The 22498-nt window shown below is 39.9% G+C and overlaps 1 protein-coding gene across 8 annotated transcripts in view; it reads left to right on the top strand.

Annotated features, from left to right (window-relative positions):
• Positions 1–2261: 2261 nt before the first annotated feature.
• The window catches only part of BCAS3 (BCAS3 microtubule associated cell migration factor), a 354038-nt gene continuing 333801 nt past the window's right edge, over positions 2262–22498 (top strand). For 5 of the 8 annotated variants that reach the window (XM_032200758.1, XM_032200761.1, XM_032200759.1 and 2 more), the window contains exons 1-6: positions 2272–2326; positions 3454–3541; positions 6123–6177; positions 8177–8252; positions 9962–10068; positions 20211–20292. In XM_032200758.1, coding sequence (XP_032056649.1) covers positions 3471–3541; positions 6123–6177; positions 8177–8252; positions 9962–10068; positions 20211–20292 — 391 coding nt within the window. In that variant the 5' untranslated portion in view covers positions 2272–2326; positions 3454–3470. Of the gene's footprint in view, positions 2327–3453; positions 3542–6122; positions 6178–8176; positions 8253–9961; positions 10069–20210; positions 20293–22498 lie in introns of all 8 variants that reach the window. The other 3 variants (XM_032200766.1, XM_032200765.1, XM_032200763.1) reach the window with 1 other exon arrangement.

Below are 22498 nucleotides of genomic sequence, written 5' to 3'. Positions count from 1 at the left end.
TGGGGTGCCTTTTTCTTTTTTGATCATTTCAAGCTTAAGTACACTCATTCTGTATTCATTAAAATCTAATACTCTTCCCTTCACTGTGGCTGTTTAATGAAACAGGACATCCTGCGTAGCTGTTCTAGGCAACGATTCTTGGCATTTTATACTTGACGTGTTTGTTAAAGTGTAGCAATATATAACCTGCATTTTTTTTAATGGGGAAGTAAAATGCCAATACTTCATTCCAAGGGCTAGGGTGGTATTTTTAGAATCTAATTCTTTACTGCTGGCACAATAAAACATTGGCTGGAATTAGGCCTGCTATCTATATATGTTACCATGGTTACAGAAATCCTAGAGGAATTGCACACTTTCTGAAAATGTATAATTCTCTTTCATCCAGCCAGTGAATGCAGCCCAATCTTACAAGATGAAAGTAATGAGCTCTGTCCAAATTGGATTCAAGAATTTATTTGTGTATGTGGTTGTAACCTATGGTTAACAAAGTTTTATTATAACCAGTGTTGAAAATTGTGTGCTACAAGGGGGGGGGGGGGGGGAGAGAGAGAACATAAAAGCTAGCTGTAGCTGTATACACACACTTATCTAGCAACACTCCTTGCATCAAAATGTGATAGTAATGGCCTCTTTTCAATTTCACTTTGTGACATTCAACTAAAAAAAAGTCACAAAAAAAATGCAAGTATAACAGTTATGTATCTGTATTATAGAATCAGAATATTCGAGTTGGAAGAGACCCACAAGGATCATGGAGTCCATCTCCTCAGTTCCCCAAGGACCACCCCAAAAATCAGACCTCATGTCTGAGAGCGTTGTCCAAATGCTTCTTGAACTGCAGCAGGCTCAGGGATGTGGCCACTTGCCTGGGGAGCCTGTTCCTGTGCCTGACTAATGCTGCTCCTTATAATGTTTAAAAAAAAAAGACATTATATGGAGGAAAATAGGCAAGTTTATTTTTCCTTAAGCTTGGTTACATTCAAATGTGGTGCCTCCTTCTGTTTCTTTCTGACAATTCTAGACTTGGGCTTGTCCAGCTGGAGGGGCAGCCACCTGCTTTTTCACTTTTAACAAACTTGACAAAAAACAGTTTTTTTTTCTTTTTTCCCCGGGAGAGCTGTTGAGTGAAGGTAAGGGTTAAACACACAAAGCTCCTCAGCAGTAGAGAAACTCCCTTGCTGATGTGGACTGGCTACAGTTTATTTTCTCCACCTACATGTATGTTATCATTTGACGGCCCTGAAATTAATTACTGGTGCTGAGGCGGGCAGTGTGGCAGGGTGTAGCTGATGTGTTACCGCAGTCCCTATTTGATAAATCAGGTCTGAGTCCCACAAGCTGTTTGTGAAACAGCTCCAGCATGTGTGAGGAAACAGTTCCCTGGCATCAAAAAACAGCTGAATGTGTGTAGTGGTTCAGAAAAAAACACGCTTTTTTCCCCCTAGGATGGGACAAGTTGTTTAAGGAGAGGATGGACCTGGCGCTTAGGGACATGGTTTAGGGGGTGACATCGGTGGTAGGGGGATGGTTGGACTGGGAGATTTTGAAAGTCTTAAAGATTCTCAACCTTAATGATTTGATGATAACTTGCTGAGGTGAGAAGCCACAATTTAAAACTTCCTTCATGCTGAGAAGAGCAAGGAAGGAATCCTAGAATAAGCCCTGAAGGGAGCACAGGGTCCAACTGCTGGCTGTGCACAGGACCTCCCCAAAAATAAGCCCCTGAGTCTTGAGTGGTGTTCAAACACTTTTTGGGCTCTGTCAGGCTCAGAGCCAAGCCCCCTTTCCCGGGGAGCCTTCTCCAGTGCCCTGACATTCGCTATTTCGCACAGAAAAGCGGCAGGCTACACGTCGATTTATTTTAGACAAACAATTTATTAAGCTCGCCTCAGGGGCAGACATGGCGCCTCAAAATGGCGCCCACCGCCACGCGCCCCCTCAGCGCCTCCCGCGGCCCCCCCCTCCCCGGCCGCCGCTTTCCCGCCCATTCCCGCCGGCCCCGCCCCCGCCCACGTGCGCGGGCCCGGCGCGGCGGCTCTCGCGAGATCTCGATGTAAACAAAGCTGCGGGGGGGGGGGCGGCGGGGGCAGCGCGGGCCGTGTTTTGCTGCCTCAACCGAGCTTGGGGGCGGGGCGGGGCGGGGCAGGGCGCAGCCGCTCTCCAGCCCTCTTCGCGCCCCGCCCCTTTCTGGAAAGCGAGGCGGGGATTGGATGAGCGCAGGGAGCGGCCCGCCCTCGGCGGCGCGTGATTGGCTGGGGGCCTGAGGTGCGCTGGGTGTCATTCCCCGTGGGGGTCCCAAACAGTGTCAGTGAGGCGGCGGCAGGTGAGGGGCGCGGGGCCGGGGAGGGGCGGGAAGGGTCCGCTCTGAGGGGGCGGGCGGCAGCCGGGGCCGGGCGGGTGGCGGCGGCGGCCGGAGCCCCGCGGAGCCGCTGTGGGGAGGCCGCGGGGGGTGCCCGGCGGGGTCCCGGCGCTCCCCGGCCGGCTGAGGCCTGACGGACAGCGCGGGCGGCAGCGCGGGGGGCGCCGCGGGGCTCCGGGCGGTGCGTCCTGATTTATTTGTGTATTTTTATTTATTTTTATGGCTAAGAGTGTCTGTTCGTGGCTCCGGGGCCCGCGGGAGGGCTTCTGTGGGGCGACCCCGCCTCGGCCGCTGGGTGCGGGGCCGGCGCCGCGAGCAGGAGGAGGCTGAGGGGGGCTCGGCGAGACCCGGCCCGGGGGGGCTCCTGTCAGGGTGGGACCGGGGGGGGGTTGCGGAGCTCCGAGGGGCTGGGACCGCGGGGAGGGAGCCCCGCTGACAGCTGGGGCCGGGTGGGGTTTGGTCTCTGGCGGCCCTTCAGCCTGTGGGTTGATGGGGACGCGGTGTTTGGGCGGGTTCCTGGCACCTCTGGGGCCCCTCAGGTGTCTCCTTTCTTCAGCGGAGGTGTGGTGAGTGTACGCGCGAAACGCCACAAGTGTGGAGGCAAACTTGACAGGGGTACAAAAAAATGACATAAGAAAGTAAAATGTGCTTCATCGCACTTTCTGTGTTACCTGCGCTGTAACCCACTACAGATTTTATGAGCACATTGTGCAGCAGTTATGACTGTATCTGGTGTTTATACACAGGATGTTCTAAGACCGTGCCTTATCAATAAATAGCGGTCTTACGTAATGCTATAATACTTGTATCTCTGTACCGTTATCTTCAATAAACAGTTCAAAGAAAATTTTCTATTTTATTATGCTGCTTCGTGTTGATTTCTTTTGCTTTCACACACATGGCAGGAGGTGTGTTGATTGAAGTACTGAAAAAAAAGTCAGAGTGCTGTAAAGGGACATTGTTTGACAGGTTTGAGTAAGCTATTTCCTTCTTCAGGAGTTCTTCATCATTCTAAAAAATATGGAAAAACTAGTATAGTAAGCAAGTGTTATACAAAGGATTATTATTAAAAAGAAATGTGTTTCTTACAGGCATCTGCAAAGAAACAATGGCGACAGAATCTCCACGCCGCCCTAGTCGATGTACTGGAGGAGCAGTGGTTCGTCCACAAGCTGTCACGTAAGCACCTTCTGGAAGAAAAGCCTTTATTTGAAATGTTTTTTTGTCTCGTATGTGAAGAATCCAGCCCAAACTCTGGCAAAGACAGCTGTGAGAGCTTCTGCTGACAATACAGCTGTGTTGCACTGAGTATTTTCTAATAAAAGAAAGTCAGCAATTGTTGCTTTCCTGTGTCCTGGGCCTATGCAGGTCAAACTGTCTCCCTCGATGGGCTGCTTTTAATGTAATACACCAAAACCTTTGGTCAGCCTTCAGAGTTGTACCGTTTAAAGACTAATACTTTTTAAGATAAAGTTTTGTTGTTTACTTACACAATTTTGTTGAACAAACACCACGCTGGCCATAGATTAATGGCTGCAAACCTCTTCCTTAGGCTAGAGGGAACATGTGTACCATGTTCCTTTCTTGCTGTTGTTGTAATAATACCTTCTCACAGGGATGGATGTATTAAAACATATAACCTAGCACTGTAACACAATAAATTGTGTTAGAGGTTTGTCTTGCAGCTATGTAAAAGAAGTATTTGTTATATTGTGGAATTTCTCAACAAACTCATCTGTTTGCTTTTCTTCCAAGTATGCTTGTTCACTGGAAAAATAATAAAAACACTGTAATAATAGGATTACCATACCATTTTTTGTTTAAATATAGTGGCTCGTTCATGAGCTGTATCTTTTCACTTCAAAACTTTCAAGTACTATCTTTTATATGAGAATTTATATATGCTGAGCAACGTGCAGCACCCTGTAGACTTCTGCTGCTTATGCTAAACTCCTAAATTGTTATAGACGGAAGATGGTAGTGAAATTACAAAGAAGAAAAATGTATAAATAATAAACTTTTTGAACCTGATTCTACTATGGATTTTAAATGTTCTAATGTGAAGTGTTCTGTGTGTTTTTTGATACATTTTTTGCAAAGCACAAAAAAAAATTTCTGTGGAAGTTTTTCTAACTTTAGGAGGGATTTAGAGTACACACAGTGAATAAAGCATCTTCCAAACGTCAGCTTTGTTTCAGGATGTAGTTTGGGGGTGGGGGAACAAACAACAAACCAGTACTCCTTTCATGAACTGAAAAACGAGGACAGTATGACACGTGCTGGTAGGCATCTACGTGGGAACTTCAAACGCTACTTAATACTATACCCATAAGATAGACAAGTATTATTGGTAGGTAATAAAGGGCTCTGAAGGGCTCAAAGACAGTTTTGGTGACCTACATAAATCAAAGAAGAATCAGCACTAGAAACCACAGTTTATTTGTAAGGCCTGTGCTTAAAGCAGTAGAACAAAATTCATTTGATTCGCTAATCCTTGGATTGCTGAACGAAATCTAGTTTAGTCAGTGGTTGAAATAAGCTTTCTGAACTCTAAAATTGCAGGGGTTTGATTCGTTTTTGTTCTCAGAGAGGAGTCAACTAGTTAAGCTGATCCAAGTGTTGCAGCATTTGACTTATAGTATCTTTGGTATTGCTGTTATATAGGGGAGAGTACTTCATTCTTAACTACTAAACACTCCAATTTCTGTTAAAAGAATCATACGCTGCATAGCTCCTGAAAGCAAATAGAAAACACATATGCCTTTGGCTAACAAGAACCTAGGTTTCCCTACCTTCAGTTTTTCCTTGCTGCTGTTAGAAATCTTGCATTAGCACAAGAAGAAAACACTAATGGCCTGCCAAAATACAAATAAGCTTGGGAGCTGCTGAAGCCGTTACCTAAAGAAAGTTATTTTTGTGGGGGTTGTTTTTTTTTTTTTTTTTGGTTTTTCAGACTCCATGAGCATAGAGGTTGTTGCCAGCATATTTCAGTATTAGCCATTTCAGAAAGCACAAACTTCTTCTGTAGTTTCAACACCATCTAATACAATCATCCGATGTTGTACGTTGCTCAGCAGTTACACAAGAGCCTCATTGCTCATGCAAGACTAAGCTAATAAAAACATTAGTTTAAATCTACCAGAACAAATGTATACACTATATACTATTACACTATACTTACACTATATACTATTCTAAATCATTGCTGCTAATGAAATTCCAAGAAGGAATAAGCCTCCCAAGCTGTAAAATCATAACTGGGAAATATCTCTTTACACTTCTTGGTTAGGGTTTTGTTCCGTCCTTTGCCACTTCCACTTACTTCATCATTGTACGTAGTGCATGTGAGGTCAGAAAGTTCACTTGCCCTGCAAGGGCACCTCCAACCATTAGCTCAAGTCCTCTTATTCATGGTATATCGTCCAAATCAAGTAGAAAAATACTGAGAAATAATTTCCTGTTTTGCTTTCATCATTCAGTCTGAGGTGGAGAAAGTGGTTTATTTCTTGACTTACATTTTATACTTTTTCCAGAGCAGTTATTTCATTATGGAATAATGAAATAATTGACTTTATACATACTTCTAGGCCACTACATACATTATCAGTGTTTGACAGAATGTTAAGTAACTGCATTGAATACTTAGTATTTTTCTTTGTGTTAAACATAATGTGTGTCTTTTCTGGTGATATGTCTTGTTTAGTGTATTCACAACCATTTCTGAACTTCAGTAGTAAAACATTCTCCTTCTGTTTTCAAGGGAACAGTCATACATGGAAAGTGTTGTTACGTTTCTTCAAGATGTTGTGCCACAGGTATGTGTACATATTCAAAAGTCTTCAGTATGCAAAGTATACCGAGCAGTTGAAGTCGCTGCCAGGTGCACCAAAATATTAAAAACATGATTTACTTATTTATTTCTATTACTTACGTATTTATTTATGTTACTATAAATTTTGAGACCAGGCTTTTGAAAGCACAAACTGCATACTATCTGAAAACTGGGCCTAGAGACTTCCTCTGATAGGTCTTAATTTAAATGAAAGTCTTAGATGCCCAGAAATTGAAGAGCTACCATATAAATAGCAGGAAGAAGATTGCTGCCTTTTCCTGTGATAATTTTGGCAACAGGATAGTTGTGGAGAGAAGAGAGTGGGCGTAATAATTGCTCTGCCTCTTACAAATGTGTTTTTTCTGGGTTGTAGTTGGAAACCTGTGTATGAGCTCTGCTGGCAGAATTGGTGTTGGGACAAATTGATAGTCACTCTTTGTCAGCCTTTATCTTTGGCTGAAAAGGAGAGAGTTTCTTTTGCCTCCTTTGCTCCTTTTTTCAAAATCTTGTTTGCTTAACTTGCTTTGGGAGTGTCGTGGCTCTTGGGGCATTCTTCCTTCTTTTAATTTCTTTTTTTTTTCCTCTGAAACAAAACAAACAAACAAAAATCTCCACCAAAATAAAACAAAACAAAACAAAAAAACAACTACAGTGCTTCTGTCTGCTGTTGATCATAGTTTCCACAGGTAATAGGAAATACAGCAGCATGGAACTGGAATGGTCACTTCTGTATTGCTCATGGGCCTCTCAGTACCAAAGGGAAGCTAATTTTGTTTTGCTGCTCTTCGGAAAGCTACAGTCACTAGTGGAGAAGTATTGCAGCTAGTTGCCAGTAGCCTCAGGAAACTATCTTGGTTCTTACTTGAATGACTATCTTGAATAACTGAAGTCATGAATTTCTTTAATGATATTTAAAAAAAAAAATCCTCTTACTCATATTGACTTGTTAAATGCATTTTTGGACTCATGGTCAAAATTAAATTAGTCAAACTGTCAATTTAAAAGATTGCTGCATCCTTCCCCCACCTTCTTTTCCTCTGTAGTTAAAGGATACAGTCTGTGTTTTATTTTACAAATCAGTTTGCCTTGGAAGCATGGAATGTGATTTGTTTTGGAAAGCAATACCCACACTTATTTTTTAAATTTGTATTTTTAGCTCATGTTATTGCTTTTCTGGCATGTATAAAGTGATTATATGAACTCGTTTCATATTTATTCCAATGTACTGCACAGTATTTTGCCATAATTCATTTGAAAGTGATGGTATTTCTACTGTAGCTCACGTTCTTACTACTGCAGTTTCTCCTGAGAACTGTAAAACACGCAGCTTGGAAACACTGCAGGTCTCCTTCACAGTTTCTTTTTGTATCTCATCTTCTTAAGGGAATCTGTGGAACACAGAACTGAAATGTGGGGCTGTTCTTCTGGAATTAGAGTTTATTCTCTTTTAAATGGCTATATTAAAGATGTCACATACAGAACTAGAACATGCCAATAAAATAAACTGTAGTAAAGGTCTCTTTCTTCTCTCAGTCTTGCTTACAAAGCCTTTAAGTGAATAAAAAAAAGAACTTTAGAAGTAAAAATGCCTCACATGAGAACCTCTAGCATAGCTGTTGTGCACTAGCTCTAAGAACAAAAAGTTAAAGGTTGTAGAAATCGCTGTATTTTAGCTTGACTACATTGTTGTAGGTCATGTGGTGTTTCTAACCTGCTCCAGAAAGCTGTCTGTTATATATATGTAGCTTGTCACTTCCACTTCAGTAAGCGATGTTAGAATTTTTGAGTTAGTTAGAATTTAGTATGGATTATGTTGATCAAAAATCCATTGATTTTTGAAACAAAACCTCACAGTAATACTTGTGACAGGTATCTCAATGTTACTAGTATTATTTTTTTCAGTTTACATTCACTCCTTTGGTCTATAAAGGGAGAAAAAATAGGTGTTAAACTTTATTTCAACTCTTTTGCTTTTCATCCAGGCCTACAGTGGTACCCCACCAGCAGAAGAAAAGGAGAAGATCATTTGGGTCAGATTTGAAAATGCAGATTTAAATGGTATGGTTTCATTTTTCTATCAGTAAATAACTGTATTTTTATTCAGTACATAGGAAATAAAACAAATAGGTCTTGCCAGTTCATCTGAAGGCAAACTAGAACTTGTTTAGGAAGAGGGGCAAACCGAATGAAGAAGTCATTTTTCTTTCCTTAAGGTAGTTGAAGACAGAGCATAGAACTGAATTTATTTTGTCCACTGTTTGGTTTCAAAGCCAGATTATTTTACCTGTGAATCCAGTCCAAGTCCTGGATATATTTTAAGTGATGTGATAGAATTCATAATAACCTAAAAAGGAGGAGCTGGTAGGGAGAGTGATCAGACAGTTCTATCATGTCTTTCAGGGAAATAAAAAGGCGTAGCCACAAAATATTCTTAAAATGTTAACTTACCACTTCCAGTGTGTCTTAGTCATCAGCAAAGACTACTGCCTGGCAACTGGTGTTCAGCGTCAAGACATGAAGAGGAAATGGTCATAGGCTTTTGCTAACTGTATCAAATAAAGTACATCTCCAGATAAGAAAAGAGGTGTTTTACCTCTGTCTATCCCAGCTGCTTTTTAAAATTTATTTATTATTTTTTCAACAAACAAACAAAAAACAAAAAACACACAAAGATTAGAGACTGAAGGGGAAAGACTGAATGCTGCTGTCAAGCAACTACTAACATTAATCAAACGTTTAGCAGTTGCTTGTGCTGTTCCTTGTTTACTGTCTTTCTTTCTAGCATAGAGCTCTATGATAAAGGCTCATTCTGGTCTCATATGAAGTAATAGAAACCGTAGCCAGAGCTATGATGGGGAATTTTCAGTTTTTCCAATAGGTTAATAGGGAAGATTATATGTTTTCCAGCTGTTGAAATGGCACAGAGCCTGTCAGTTCATAAATTCATGATTGTTAGAACTAGAAAACACCAATCAACTGGTACATGGCCTTATGTCCAGCTTAAGGCTGGTTGAAGTTTTTTTCCTTGAGTGTATCTTTTCCTCTTTTGTTTATTTTCAAAAATTCTTGGTCATTCTCTCTTCAGGATCTTTTCTACAGCGTAACAGAAATGCTTTAGCATATTCTTCAGAATCTGTCGTATTCAGTCTAAATTGAATTTACACAGCCTAATCTGATTGGGCCTGCGTACATGGTCATTTACCATCCTGAATATTTCCTCTCTTTCTTTGATGGTCACATGCTTGCAATGAGCTTTTGTTCAGTCTTGAAAATGTAGTTTTAAAGGGTGTTAGAGAAAAGCTTAATTTTTTCATTATTATGTTCTGTAGCACTTTTGTTCCTGGGGATTTCTTTCTTTTCATGAAGTTGATATAAAGATTATTAATACAGTATTTAGAAAGAGCTTTGATCAGTCTGTGCATTTGTACTTTTAGTATTTGTTAATGTTTGTTTTAATGATCCTTTCTCTATTTGAAACGTTGGCCATGTTTTATTAATGACTGGAGAAAGAGTTACAGAAGTTTTGGAGGTATTTGTGATAAATGATAAAGAATATTTTCTCCACTTCAATGAATGTATTGTTTGCCTAAAAATATAGTGTTGTTTCAGTGTAAGAAATTAAGACACTTCTCTTTACCTTTAATTACAAAAATGGGAGGAAGCATTGAGAAAATGCCTAGTGAGAAAACACCTCTAGTATAGCTGATGCTAACCATAGCTGATCATAACCTGTTAAGTAATGTCTTTAATATTTAAACCCAATTTAGATACGTCAAGGAATATGGAGTTTCATGAAATACATAGCACTGGGAATGAACCACCATTACTGCTGATGATTGGCTACAGTGATGGAATGCAAATCTGGAGCATACCTGTGAGTACCAGTTACCTTCTCTTCTATGACAGGGGTGTTTTTGTTTGTACTGGTGTGCCAGTACTTTAATCTTATTTTTTCCTATTAAAGTGAGTAGAGCCAATAGTTACCATCAGTGCCATGTGCTGTGCATGTAATATGCTTATCTTAAGATTAGTTCTGAGCATAGATCAAACACTTGCTCAGATTTGAGGGGTTATTACAAATGATTTCTTTTAGGTAAATTTTCAGAGTCTAATTGGGAGCAGCATATGACATTGTAGAATAGTTTATATTCCAGAAAGGACAAATCTTTTTAACCTACAGAAGGGAAAAGAGGGTGGAAAAATATGAAAAGAATTTGTTTGTCCTAGGAATGCAAGCATGACAGTATTAATAGTATTTTACAATCACAGTGTTTGTCATGTACATGATTTGCAATTTTAATTTTATTATAAGTCTCTATGTGCATATGGGTTTGATTTTATGCTGTCATACACACCCTGCAGTTTGTGCTTCAGAATGGTTTATGAGCACATGGTCTTAATTTGGGGAGTTTTCCCCAAATTTCTTGAACTATAGAATAAAGTTTAATACAGTAGGTCATAAAATTCTTAACTCAAAAAAAGTTTTGCTCATAACACCTTGTTCTTCAAAATAATGTAGTGAGGATGGAGTTCTTTCTCTTAATAAAATGCAGGGCTTTTTTGAAATATGTATCTTTTTGTATGACTTCGGGGTTAGCTGTGTAGGACAAGTTTATATACCAGTAGCGTAGGTGCTGTAATAGAAAATACTCTTTATTTTGTACACCAAAAGATAAGCACTGTCTAATGGAGTTTACTGGGGTGTGGGAGGGCTGGCTTTTTCCCCTCTTAATTACATATTGTTAGCTGGAGCTAAGGAAGAAAAACTGCTGAGCTTTGGCATTTGAAGGAGGGTTTAATAGAAACAAAGATCTGGTGTACTTTACTAAATTTCAGTATAATATTGGAATCTCTATCTGCTAGTATGTCCTGAGAAACCATGGCTAATTCTAACTTTATTGGCTTTGTCTTAAATGGAGCAAAACATATCTTCGTATTGTTTTCCTATTTTTTCTTCTTAGGGCAGAAAAGCATGTGATGTAGCAAAGCTAGCTTGTTGCTTGTTCACTTTTTAAAAAAAATCTAACACTGGAAAGAATTTGAACACTAAAAATCGTTTCATAGTTTAAAGTTTTGTACAACATTTTGAACACAGGCCAATTCTATATTACTATACAAAATAGATTATTAAAATGGTTCAGAAATGCTTTGTTCTTTGAAGTGTATTACAGAAAACGGACATTAGGTGTCACTAAGATACCGAGCTAACGAGGAAATACCTCCTGCTATTACTGCAGTTCTATACTGCAAGGTGATCAATTAGTTAAGAGACTGTGAGTAGTCATTTAGATTTAAGCTAAAGAATTTTTGTAAAACAGCTCAGATTATCCTGCTGAAATATTATTGTCCAAATAAGTGTGTATTTTCCGAAAAATGTACAGCAGTACATTGTGGTGACATCGGACTTGTCCTGGCCGCTGTACATACAGTAAGAAGAGCTTTGTGTCTGGCAGACAGTTTTTTGTTTTGCTTTTTGTGTATGTGTGTGCACGCATCTGTAACATGCCCTTGCTTTGTGGAGAGGTGAGAGTTCTGTGCATCCCTCTTAAGTGACTTTCTGTGTCCGAATGAAAGGTGTCTTTGTAAGAGCTATCTGTATCAATGCTCTTGAGAAATTCATTGTGAGATGGGATCCTACATGTATAAGGCAAGCAAGAGTGAAAGCAGTAGTGCATCTCATTTCTTTGATACATGAACTGATTACCTCAGTGTAACCTGTTCTGCATTAGCCATCTGCGTTTAAACTCTTAACCCATGGTTCACTGCAGTAAGCGTGAAATAATTTGGTGGATTTTACTAACAAATGGGGAGCTAAACTACTTCACGCTTATCCTGGCTTATGTGGAGTAAGTCTGTTCACCGGTACTTTCAGGTAGGTAGTATGATGTAATTTATCCATGTTTCCCAGTGGGAGAGGATTGTTTTTTTTAGTTGTTTTGTTTGTTTTCTTCTTGTGTCTGGATTAGCCACAGGCTAGGCCATGGAATGCCTGCTCTTACCTCCTTTTTCAGCAGGACAGTGCAGTCAGGTTGTATTTTCCCAGTGTATTGCACTTATTCATAATCCCTAGATTTTGATAGTGTTTAATAATGTAGGAAAAATAAAATGAAATTGCAAGAAAGTTTCTCTTATTGTTCATTTTTTTGAGGAGGTATTCTTAATGGGGGTGAAAGTCCAGTGAAGTGGAAGAAAATGCCGACTGTGGAAATGTTGTACCTTCCATCCTAAGCATGTCAGCTGTAGAGATAGCACATCACTTTGCCCGTCCTTATTTGTGTAACCTGTGAAATTGTGATGAGACCACATCCAAAGAGGCACAGCTTCATCCTGTGCAATACTGCAATTTGTCTGTCTTAGTATAATTTCAGTGTCCGAATGGTTCTGTTGTTAGTAGAGTGGTCTTGGATAGCTTTTCACATTGATAGAGAACATCATAACACCAATTTTTAAATACCTTTTCAGAGCCTGTATACCATGTGCCTGGAGGTAACATAACTTGTATTTACACATTTGTGTTTATCCATTTATTTATTTTTTTTTGCTTATTTAACCTGAGTAAAAGAAAATCTGGCGGACAACAGCTTTTTGTTCTCTGATACTATACAAACATATCCTTTCTTCTTGATTTTGCTCAGTATTTAGCTTGTGATTATGTAACATTAGTCCAGTTATTAAGAAAAAAAGAGATCTCTCTAGTTTAAAAACCTTTCAATCTGAAAAAGCAACAATTTGACATTTATGTGAAAATCTACTCAGTAAGGCTATTATCTCTAGCATTGTGCTATTTATTCATACAATTGAACCTCTATTCAGCACTTAATAAAATAATGTGTTGCAGGCAGTCCAGTTTGTGTGTGAGTGATTATGAAGTGTTTATGACAGCTTCTAAGCTGACACTCGCCGTAATGGTGTTACATTGACTTCTAAACACCTTTGCAGTCTGCCTCCAGGAGTGTGTGTCTCTTTGCAGTCTGAGTGGTTTCACATTAACATCTCCTTGGAGTAAGATCTTTGACTACAGAAGTGTTACTTGCAAATGGAAGATACCATTAGGGCTGCTTCAAAGGGCTGAAATAATGTTTGGACTGCTGGGTGCTGAAGTAACGGCTGGGGTTTTGAAGTGCAGCGTCTAAATCTGTATTGCATAAGAAGCGGAAGGTGTCCATCCAAACGACTTTGCTTTGATCTTTGTTTTGAAATAGGGGTGGGAAGGTTAAAAGTGTTCTTAAAATATGCCTCACTAAGTGGGGAGAAATCTGGGAATATACAAAAGTATGACTAGAAGTTCCTAAAGTTTCTGTTTGATAATTGTGCTGTGTACTTTTTTTGTTTCATTTGGACTTTGTTTCTCCCTCGCTCCCAGTTTCATGTTTCAGATACAGTTGGAACTGGTTTCTGCCTAATGTGGTTTCCAAGTATCTGTTCTAGATGTTCCTGTTCAGAGAAATGCATGTTGGCTGGTTTTATGGCAGATAATTTTTTTTTTATTGTATGCAGGAAGCATCAGCAGTAGAAAATCATCTTAATTTAATGGTTCATATTACAATTAAAAAACCAAAACAAACAAACAATCAAAAAAAAAAAACACACAAAAAACACACCAAAACCCAAAGACCCAACTATCAAGCTTGAGTTGAATAAAGTAGAAACTACCAAAGGGATCTTCTAATAACAAGGGCAGATGTATATTTAGCAAAAAATACTTAAAGGTTGTGGTATAATGATGTTGCCACAAACTAACAGGGTGCGTCAGCCCATATGGTAGGTGACGTCCATCTGGAGGCTGCTGGAACACAGAGGGACTTGTTGGACAAGGATGGCATCACGCACTGCCATTCCCCACTGGCAGAACTTAAATTTCTTTAAATACTGGTGTCAATAATGCTCTGTTTCTTCATTTTTAGACCTGCAGGTGTACAGCAGATGGTGTGTCTATGTGGATGTCTAGAGGGATGGATATGGTAGATGAAGATGTGTCAGTTCCATTTTGTCTTCTCTACTGTTCATGAGAAGTTTGGTCTGGTGGGGTTTCAATGAGGTTGTCCTAGTCCCATTGCAATTTTCCCCTTCCAGAGCTTCGGGAAAAGGATTAATCACTTACCACATCGTAAGCTGCGGGCCTTGCTCTTTCCTGATACAGGATACGGCTGTTCAGGCTTGTCTCAGCCACTTGGAAATATCTGATGATGACCTGACCTAGAAACCCTGAAAAATGTTTAAAGACTTTACAAAACATCCATGCAAATCATTTTAAGGCTTCGTTTTTTTGTACTGCTGCTGCCAGCGGCATGCAAGAAATGTGTTTTTACACTCATTAAGTGACTGCAGGTCTGGTGGAAGATTTTTTATTTACATCATAGCATGTACTGGTGTGTGCTGGGGGGGAACGACCGACATGCAAAGAACTAGGGAGGGCTGTAGTGAAAGGTTGCAGAGGAGTCCAAACAGTTTCCTGTAGCTCTCTTTGCATGGGGTCAAAGCTGAAATGAAGGCTCCTGAAGGTTGTTTGTAGCCATATTCTGCCTGTGTCCAGTACTGTGTGTGTCGTTCTTGTCTGTGTGCAAAATGAAGTGATGGAAAAGGGAGCAGAACTGACTCCCAGATGAGCTTGCAGCCTGATCATGCTAAAACTCTTAAAAATGTATGACAAAATGCGAATGTTGAGGACACTGTAACCAAAGCCACTTCTAAGTTCTCATTGGTTTTAAAATTCAGTTTCTGTTGTCATAATTTTAAATGATAGATGCAATTTCATACTTAATTCGGTCACTTGAGTAGGCTTCTGTAACACTGAGCATCTAAATTCTCATAATCTCTAGATAATCAGAGAGATGTTTTGAATGAAAAGGATGACTGCTTGAGTTCCTAAGATGACTGGTAGTAGTTCTTGTCCCGGCAGGATTGAGTCAAACAGTATTTTGTGGTGGTATCTGCCAATTGCTGATTGGCTTGTTACATTGCTCTATTGAAGTATGTACTCAGAATATTTAAAAAACAAAACAAAACAAAAAAAGAGTAACAAATTGATCCTGTGCTTTGTAACAGTTTTTAATCTGTAAGCAGTGTACTTTTCCACTGTTGCACAGTAGTTTAAGCATTGAATTTCCAACTTTGTTTCAGTTTGGTGTGCATTTGACTTTTTTCACCATGTGAAAACCATTTTCTATGGTTGGAAACTATTAGTTATCCTTAGTGTGAACAACACTTTCTTTGTTCTTCCTTTTTTTTTTTTTCTTTTTTCAGAATGGGTGCAAACTGGTATGCTCCAAACAACAAAGCTCTGTCATCAAAAATAGTGCTCCAGCTTGCTGCTCTGTCGCATTTTAAGCAGTAGTTGAAAATACCTGAGCGGGGGGAGTTCTTCCTCTTTCAGTTTGTCGTTCCTGGAGGAGAGCGGTGAAGCCTTCACTGGGGGCCAGGGTTTGAATCAGGCTCTTCTTTGCTTGCAGCCTTCCCTGTAGGTCTGGGGTTTGATAGCGGCCGCGGAGGAAGCTGAAACGCACTATCACACCAGCCTGGAGCTCTCGGTTTGGACCCGCTCTTTCATAGAACGAGTACCTGATGCTGCTTTTATAGTATAATATTCAATTCTTGAAACCCGTTTGGAAATATTCTTGGCTTTCGGAATGGGAAAGAAAAACTTTTAAGAGCTTTGAAAGCTGCCACAGGGACTCGCTACTTAGCTGGATCAAATCCAAAATGGCAGCCACAGCCTCCTTTCTTCACAGGTGCTTTTTGAAGAATTTAAAGCTCTGTTTTCAGTTCACGAAGTCTATTTATATTTTGTCTATGCTATGAGACTGTATAGCTCAAGGGACTGGTAATGGGATGTGGTACCTTTTACCATAGGCTTGCCAGCCCGCATCTTGCCCAAATTGGCAGTGACAAAGCCGTCAGCCACTTACTGGTGGGGTTGGGCTTATGTTAAATGTGGTTATTTGTCACACTGGTTCCTAGTGGAGTAAGTGTCCTGTTCACAGAAAAGTTTGGCTGTCTTTGTCGGCTGTCTTGGGAAAGAGATAAGGCCTGAATTGGCAGGAAGATAAGACAATATCATCTTCCTGTCCTGAAGATGCAGCTTTCAGTCAAAATTCATACACGTGGCCTCAGCAATGGTAATAAAGTTTTATGTTTTATGTAGGTAAATGAAAGGTGTTAGCATTAGCCACAGTTAATTCGGAATTTTATGAGACTGCAAATAGCAGAAGCTTTTGCTGGTGATAGTTTGAAAAAAATTAATTGTAAGTCAAATAAAATCTTGAACTTTGAAACCCTAATGTATTTTTCAGTGGCCAGCAAACCAGCAACTTGGTTGTTCCTAATTCATGGCATGCAACAAAGTGCAATGCCTTGTGTGATTCTCTGTTTCTGTAGAACAGTTAAGATCATGTAGCTTAAAAAAAATAAAAATCCACAACAAGAACTTAAGCTATGATAGGTTCCTAAATATTGGTGTTGTAATCTACTCTATGTTGTGTTACGTGCAGATTTGTTGTAATCTTTTTTGTGCTATTTAGGGAGTTTGGCTTTTTCTTTACAAAGGAGTTGTCATTTGTTGGGTGGCATCTTGTATTTTCATTACTAAATTGACGGTGGGGGCCCTATTTTAACATTTGCTGATTTTTGGCCCCCAGTAGACAGCAGTATATAACCAGCTGAGTACGTGAACTGTACAGACGGCTGAATGTATCTGGACAATTAATTGCTTTTTTTTTCTTAGTTATGCACAGTATCCTTGGAAAAAATCCTACACAAACTGAGAGGAAAGGACACGTTATGTTGCAGCACTACATATTACAGTGGTCTCAAACCAGAGTTAGGAGCTGAGCGCTTCCAATCTTGTCTTTGCCACCATCTGATTCTGTGGCTGTGGTTAGTCTGTTTATCTTTCTGCTGTTCCCCCCAGCATCAAGTGAAATAGTTACCTTTCAAGTAATTAATATTAATTACTAAAAAGTAAAAATATATCCATGAAAAGAGCTGGCTCAGATTTTGACGGTAGGTGCTATACAAATAAACTTCATTTGTATTTGTACATTTTTAGGCTATTATTTGAAAATCTCGGCTTTAAGTTCTGCCAGATCTTGGCATCGCAGGCTAAATAAACATGCTTTCTGGAGTTCAGTGTATTTAAGAGCAGAAACTCAGTTACGCAGGTTTGGCCTTCTTAGTGTATCTTACTTTTGGGACTGTAACTTTATTTGAAGTAGATTGGAGCTAGAGCTGATGTGCTGGCATACTTAGAGTAGAAGGAGGTGACTGAATTGGGTTGGATTATTTTATGTGAATCACTTCTTCCGTACTTTTGTTATGCTTGTTCTTTTCCCTCTTGTTTTCATTCATAGCCATTGATGTGCATACACATGTGAAACAGCATTTTCATGATTTTGGGGAAAAAAACTTTAATTGCCAATAATAATAGTTCCAAAGCTTTTTATTTTTCTTCTTCTCCACTTCATCCTTTACTCCTCCATAGTGCTGCTGTGTTCCGACGGACAGAAAGCCTGCTGTGTTCAGCTCTCTCTCGTGTCCCGTCCTGTCCCCCCGTCTCCCCTCCACCTTTTCTCCTTCACTGTGCCCTGCTTTTTTCCAAGCTGTCTTTCCCGGTGTCAGAGGACTTTTTATCTGTGTCCTACTCACAGTCTGTTAAAAAACAATCAACAAGCCTTTACTGAGTTGATTTCTGATCATTATTTTTATGTCTGGTATAGAATCTGGTCAGTGAGTTTGTCAGAGCAGGGGCGTTTAGCTGTCTCAAAGGGAGAATTCAACTTGTTTTTGCAGAAGCTGGAGTACTGCAGGGTTTTGTGTTGTTCAGATGCTGCTGCTAGTTGGACGAGGAGAATCCATAATGATAGGAACATCTGCCTAATAAGAGCAGAGTAGACAAAGGGATTAGTTCTCATATTGATTACAGTTTTAAACTGTTGTGTCCATCAGGAATAATTCTGATCACATCGTTGATGTTAACTCACACCAGTGCGCAGCTGCTAGCTGTGTGCAAACCTGAAGTGGCAAGGACTGGTATTTCCCCAACTTGGTGTAGCTCGCATGGTGTTACAGGCTTACTGCAGCAAAGCAGTAGTTCAGGGCATTCTGTTGAAGCAATAAATGCAAACTCAGTCTTTATGAGATCAACAGTTGATCAACAGATCGCTGCAGTTGGTCAGGTTTTCAGAATACTCTTATGGAAGACCTGTGCTTCTGTGGGGTAAGTTTCATTCTGCTGCACTGTCTAAAGCAGTGATAATAAATAGCGAGGCTTGGAGTTCAGACTGGTAGTAAGCTAAGGGTGTGAAGTACTGTACTTTTGATTTGTTGGTTAAACAGTAGCAGTATTTTAATTTTCTGAACGTGTAAGCTGAAGTGCAGAAAGAAATAGGAAAAAATATGAAAGGACATTTCAAAAAGTTAACTTGGATTTATAGTTCAGTAATTCATAAGAACCTTGTTTCAAATTGTGTCTATTTCTGATGCTGTAAGCTGCTTACTTGGAAAAACTTTGTGCCAACGTGTTCACTGCTTTCCCAACCTCCTTACGTCTGGTTCAAGTTGTTGGTTATTTGGAAATGAACTTCATAATGTTTGCTTTTTTCTTCAAGTTTGACATTCCGTATTGGATCCATTACCAGGCAGTTATGAAAATGCTTTCTGACTGACCATTTACAGGAAGTCTGGAAATTCGTCTTAACTCTTTCTGATTTAATCTTTTCAAGATTGCCATTACAGACAAGCTTAATTAGTTTTGACCCCCGATTATGAAACATAATTTTCACACCTGGAGAATACGGGATGTACTTAAACATCAAATTGTCTGATCGTGTACTGCCAGCGTTTCCCACTCTTTCTTAGAAACATGTGCTGTGTAGAATAAATGTTTGTGGTCTGTATTCCTTGAATTTTTGTTACTTTAGTCAGCAGTCAACTTCAAGTGTTTTCTTCTGAAATGTGTGGTCATTGATTGTACGTAGTGCTGGTATCTCATTCATGCCTGAGACACGTTACTAGAGGCAGGCCATCTTTGTTCCTGTAATTTGTGTTATTCAAGACTAAGACACATCCACATACAGACAAATGGCGAATGGTTGGTTGAAGGGCAGTGTCTTTCTTATCTACTTTTCATACACTGTTAAATATTGATTCAGCGTGGCTGATTTCAAATGGAAATTACTCTGTGAAGGGGAGGAGAGGGAACACCAACTTGCCACCATCTCTGGCACACTCCTTGTTGCCTCTGATCTGAGTCTTCCCCTACCACCGAAGTTACTGTTCATCGAAAGCAACTTCAACAAATACGATTTTTATATCAAAAGTAGGCTAAGAAAGTTGAGTAAATCAGTGCAGTATGTTAGTATGGATTCTGTTGGACTAGACTGGAAGTACTTACTCGGAGCTTTTTGTATGTATTATATCTTGTTAATGCATTGCAATTACTGAGTTAATAAATCACAAAACACAAAACTGGATTTGTTATTTTTTTCAAGGAAAATTGCATATAACAAAGCTTGTAGAACAGAAATGTCAGCCTTAGCATACCCTGCCCTTACGAGGTATCACTTGTTGGGGAGAGAAAAGGAATTGCAGAGTATTTCTGAACCAAACTTAGGCCTAAATGTGTGTCCTGGTTGTTCCTTTCCTTGAGAATCGTGTCTGCTCTCAGTACACCTCCATTACATTCAGTGCTTATGCTGTAAAGAGTCTCACCTGCTTCATGAAGCGGCAACCACTGTAATTAAGCTGCGTATTTCAGCACTCAGTAGGGAACCAGTTTATTTTTCTATGCAATTGGAGCCTCCTAACCAGCAGTTCTTTTCTCAGTGTTAGAGTTTGAGCATTTGAGTGCTTTTGGAGATTTCTGGAGAAGACTGTAAGGGAATTGGATTTTAAATAAGCTGACTGTAGAACAGAACAATTTTGGGGGGATGTATTTTATGTGTACACGTTTGTGTGTGTGCATGTGTGCTTTTCTATATGTATATTTTTACATTGTACATTCATGATCCGTATGTGTTGCAGATCAGTGGTGAAGCTCAGGAACTCTTCTCTGTTCGCCATGGTCCAGTTCGAGCTGCACGAATCTTACCAGCTCCACAAATCAGTAAGTGTATATATATATATGGTGTATAATTAAGCATAACTTCTTTTTACAGATTTTTGACCAAATCATTGTTAGAACCTGATATGTAGGTCTTCCAGTCATTATAAACTGTGTCACTTTGACTAATACCTCTTCATAATAGTGAACTCAAAAATACAGCCCCAAATCTGATCGTTGTAAAGTACTTTTTGATTTTGCATCCAGCAAGTTACACTGCTAACTCTTTTTTCTTTCTCAAAATTGCATATATTTAGCATTTGACAATGATAGTTGTTACATATTCAAATTAGCTCATATTAAATTTAGTTAAACCTTTTAAAAACATGTTTTGGTCTCTTTTTACATGGCTTGGTTTAAATACATCTTTGATTAAAAGTACATGAATGTATCATTGACCCATATTTGGAATCAGATAAAAGCAAAGCTGTAATAAGAGGCCTTAGATAACTAACACATGAGCTTTAATGATTCAAAATAAAAGGAATTTGTAAAGGAGAAGCTGATTACCATCAGTGGGCTGAAGCGCTATTTTACTGTAAAGCTGGAAAAAGGGAATTATTGAAACTGGGACTCTTGCATGGATGGATTTGGCACATTCCTAGAAACGGATCTTAGTTGGTGATAAGAAGCTCATTCCCAGGTGTGAAAGGAAAGCTTATGGTTTTAATGCAGTGACTTTACGGTAGCAGAACTTAATAGTTTGTCAACTATTTTGTTAAAATGCTGTAGTCCTTTGATGCTAGATTCTCTGCGGCATCATGTGCTTCATAGCATAATACAGCATTGTTTCAAAAGTTATTTCATGCAGGCTTGTTTCACGCAGGCTTACTGCAAAGGAGACCTCAAATCTGATTTAACAGGTTATAAGTGTTCTAGTAGCAGGAACGCAGGGCAGTATCTGGAGTTGGCCATGCACACTGCCAGCTCAGATCCGGCAAAGTTTATTAGTTCAGGCTCTGTGCCACGCTGGGGCAGTGAAATGGCTCCTGTAACTGTTCTGGCCTGGCAGCTGTGCTGCAGTGTTCGTACAGCAGCGTTTTGTCTCAGCTACCAAACCAGGCAAGGCCTGACCTGGCCCAGAATCGCAGCACTGGTGGATCTGCAGCCGGGGTAAGATGTCCATAAAGAACTGAGAGACTGCTATAAAAAAAACACTAAAAAACATAGGCACTTATTCTTCTCTGCGGACCCACTTTAGATTACCCACAAAATTTAGGGTCAGAAATAGTGAGAGAATTACTGTTTCTGATTCCCCTGAGGTTAAAACTTAAGGTGGCTAAAACATGAGTAACTGTAGTCAGCCCTTGCTACTCTCAGCCTTTTCCATCGCTACACAGTAATGCTGTGCTCCTGGTGAGCATTAGGGACCTCCAGCACATTTGGCGTGCATTGCCTTGTCTTGAGGCAGTGGGCACAAAACAACTGGGGAAAAAGAAAAGGGCTTTTGTCACTTGCTGAGAAGCATTTCTGATCACCAATTCAGGGTATACAAGAATACCTTTGACTTTGGAAAGACTGTGAATCTGTTGTTAGATAAGAGCTGTTAAATATTTTATAACACTGTAGTTAATAGTTGTGAACTCTGTTTTTAGTGTGAATGAGATGCTTGCATTACTGTAGAAAAGAGAGAACAGCATTCAGGCAGTCTTCAGGGGGCATGCTGTTGGCCACAGCCACAACAGTGAGTTGAAGGATTTGCTGGAGGGAGGACATCCCAGAATTAGTTGTCTGTTGCTGCCAGCAGTGAGGGTCAGAGGGTGGGCATTTTTAATAAGAGAAATGACAATACTGAACGAATTTGACTATTAAACTTGGGGACCAAAAAAATGCGTGGTTCAGTAGAACATGGAGATCAGGTGTATACAGGATACCTTTTTGCTTGGTTAAAGGAGTCGCAGAAACTCCTTTAGCTGGGAGATCTTTGCTTTTCTTTTTGTTAACTAAAGAAGGGAAGTAAGGTCCTAATTCAGACAGAGGTGGTTTTCAAGCCAAGGTTGCTGGTCAACCCTTTGCTCTGAAGACCCTCTGAGTGCTGTTTGCAGTTGCAGAAAACAAAACAAAACAAAAACTTGGGACAGAGCCAATATGGATTGCAGAATGTTGTCTTGCTGTCACAACATTTCTGGCCATGGCCAGTGGGCCAGTGAAGTTCAGAAATGACTGATCTGCAAGATTGCAGCATCACTTTTCCTCAGCTGTATGTTCT

The sequence above is a fragment of the Aythya fuligula genome, chromosome 20 (genome assembly GCF_009819795.1).
Source record: "Aythya fuligula isolate bAytFul2 chromosome 20, bAytFul2.pri, whole genome shotgun sequence".
NCBI classification, from domain to species: domain Eukaryota; kingdom Metazoa; phylum Chordata; class Aves; order Anseriformes; family Anatidae; genus Aythya; species Aythya fuligula.
Note: the sequence above shows the minus strand (reverse complement) of the source record. Positions and strands in the feature narration are given on the sequence as shown.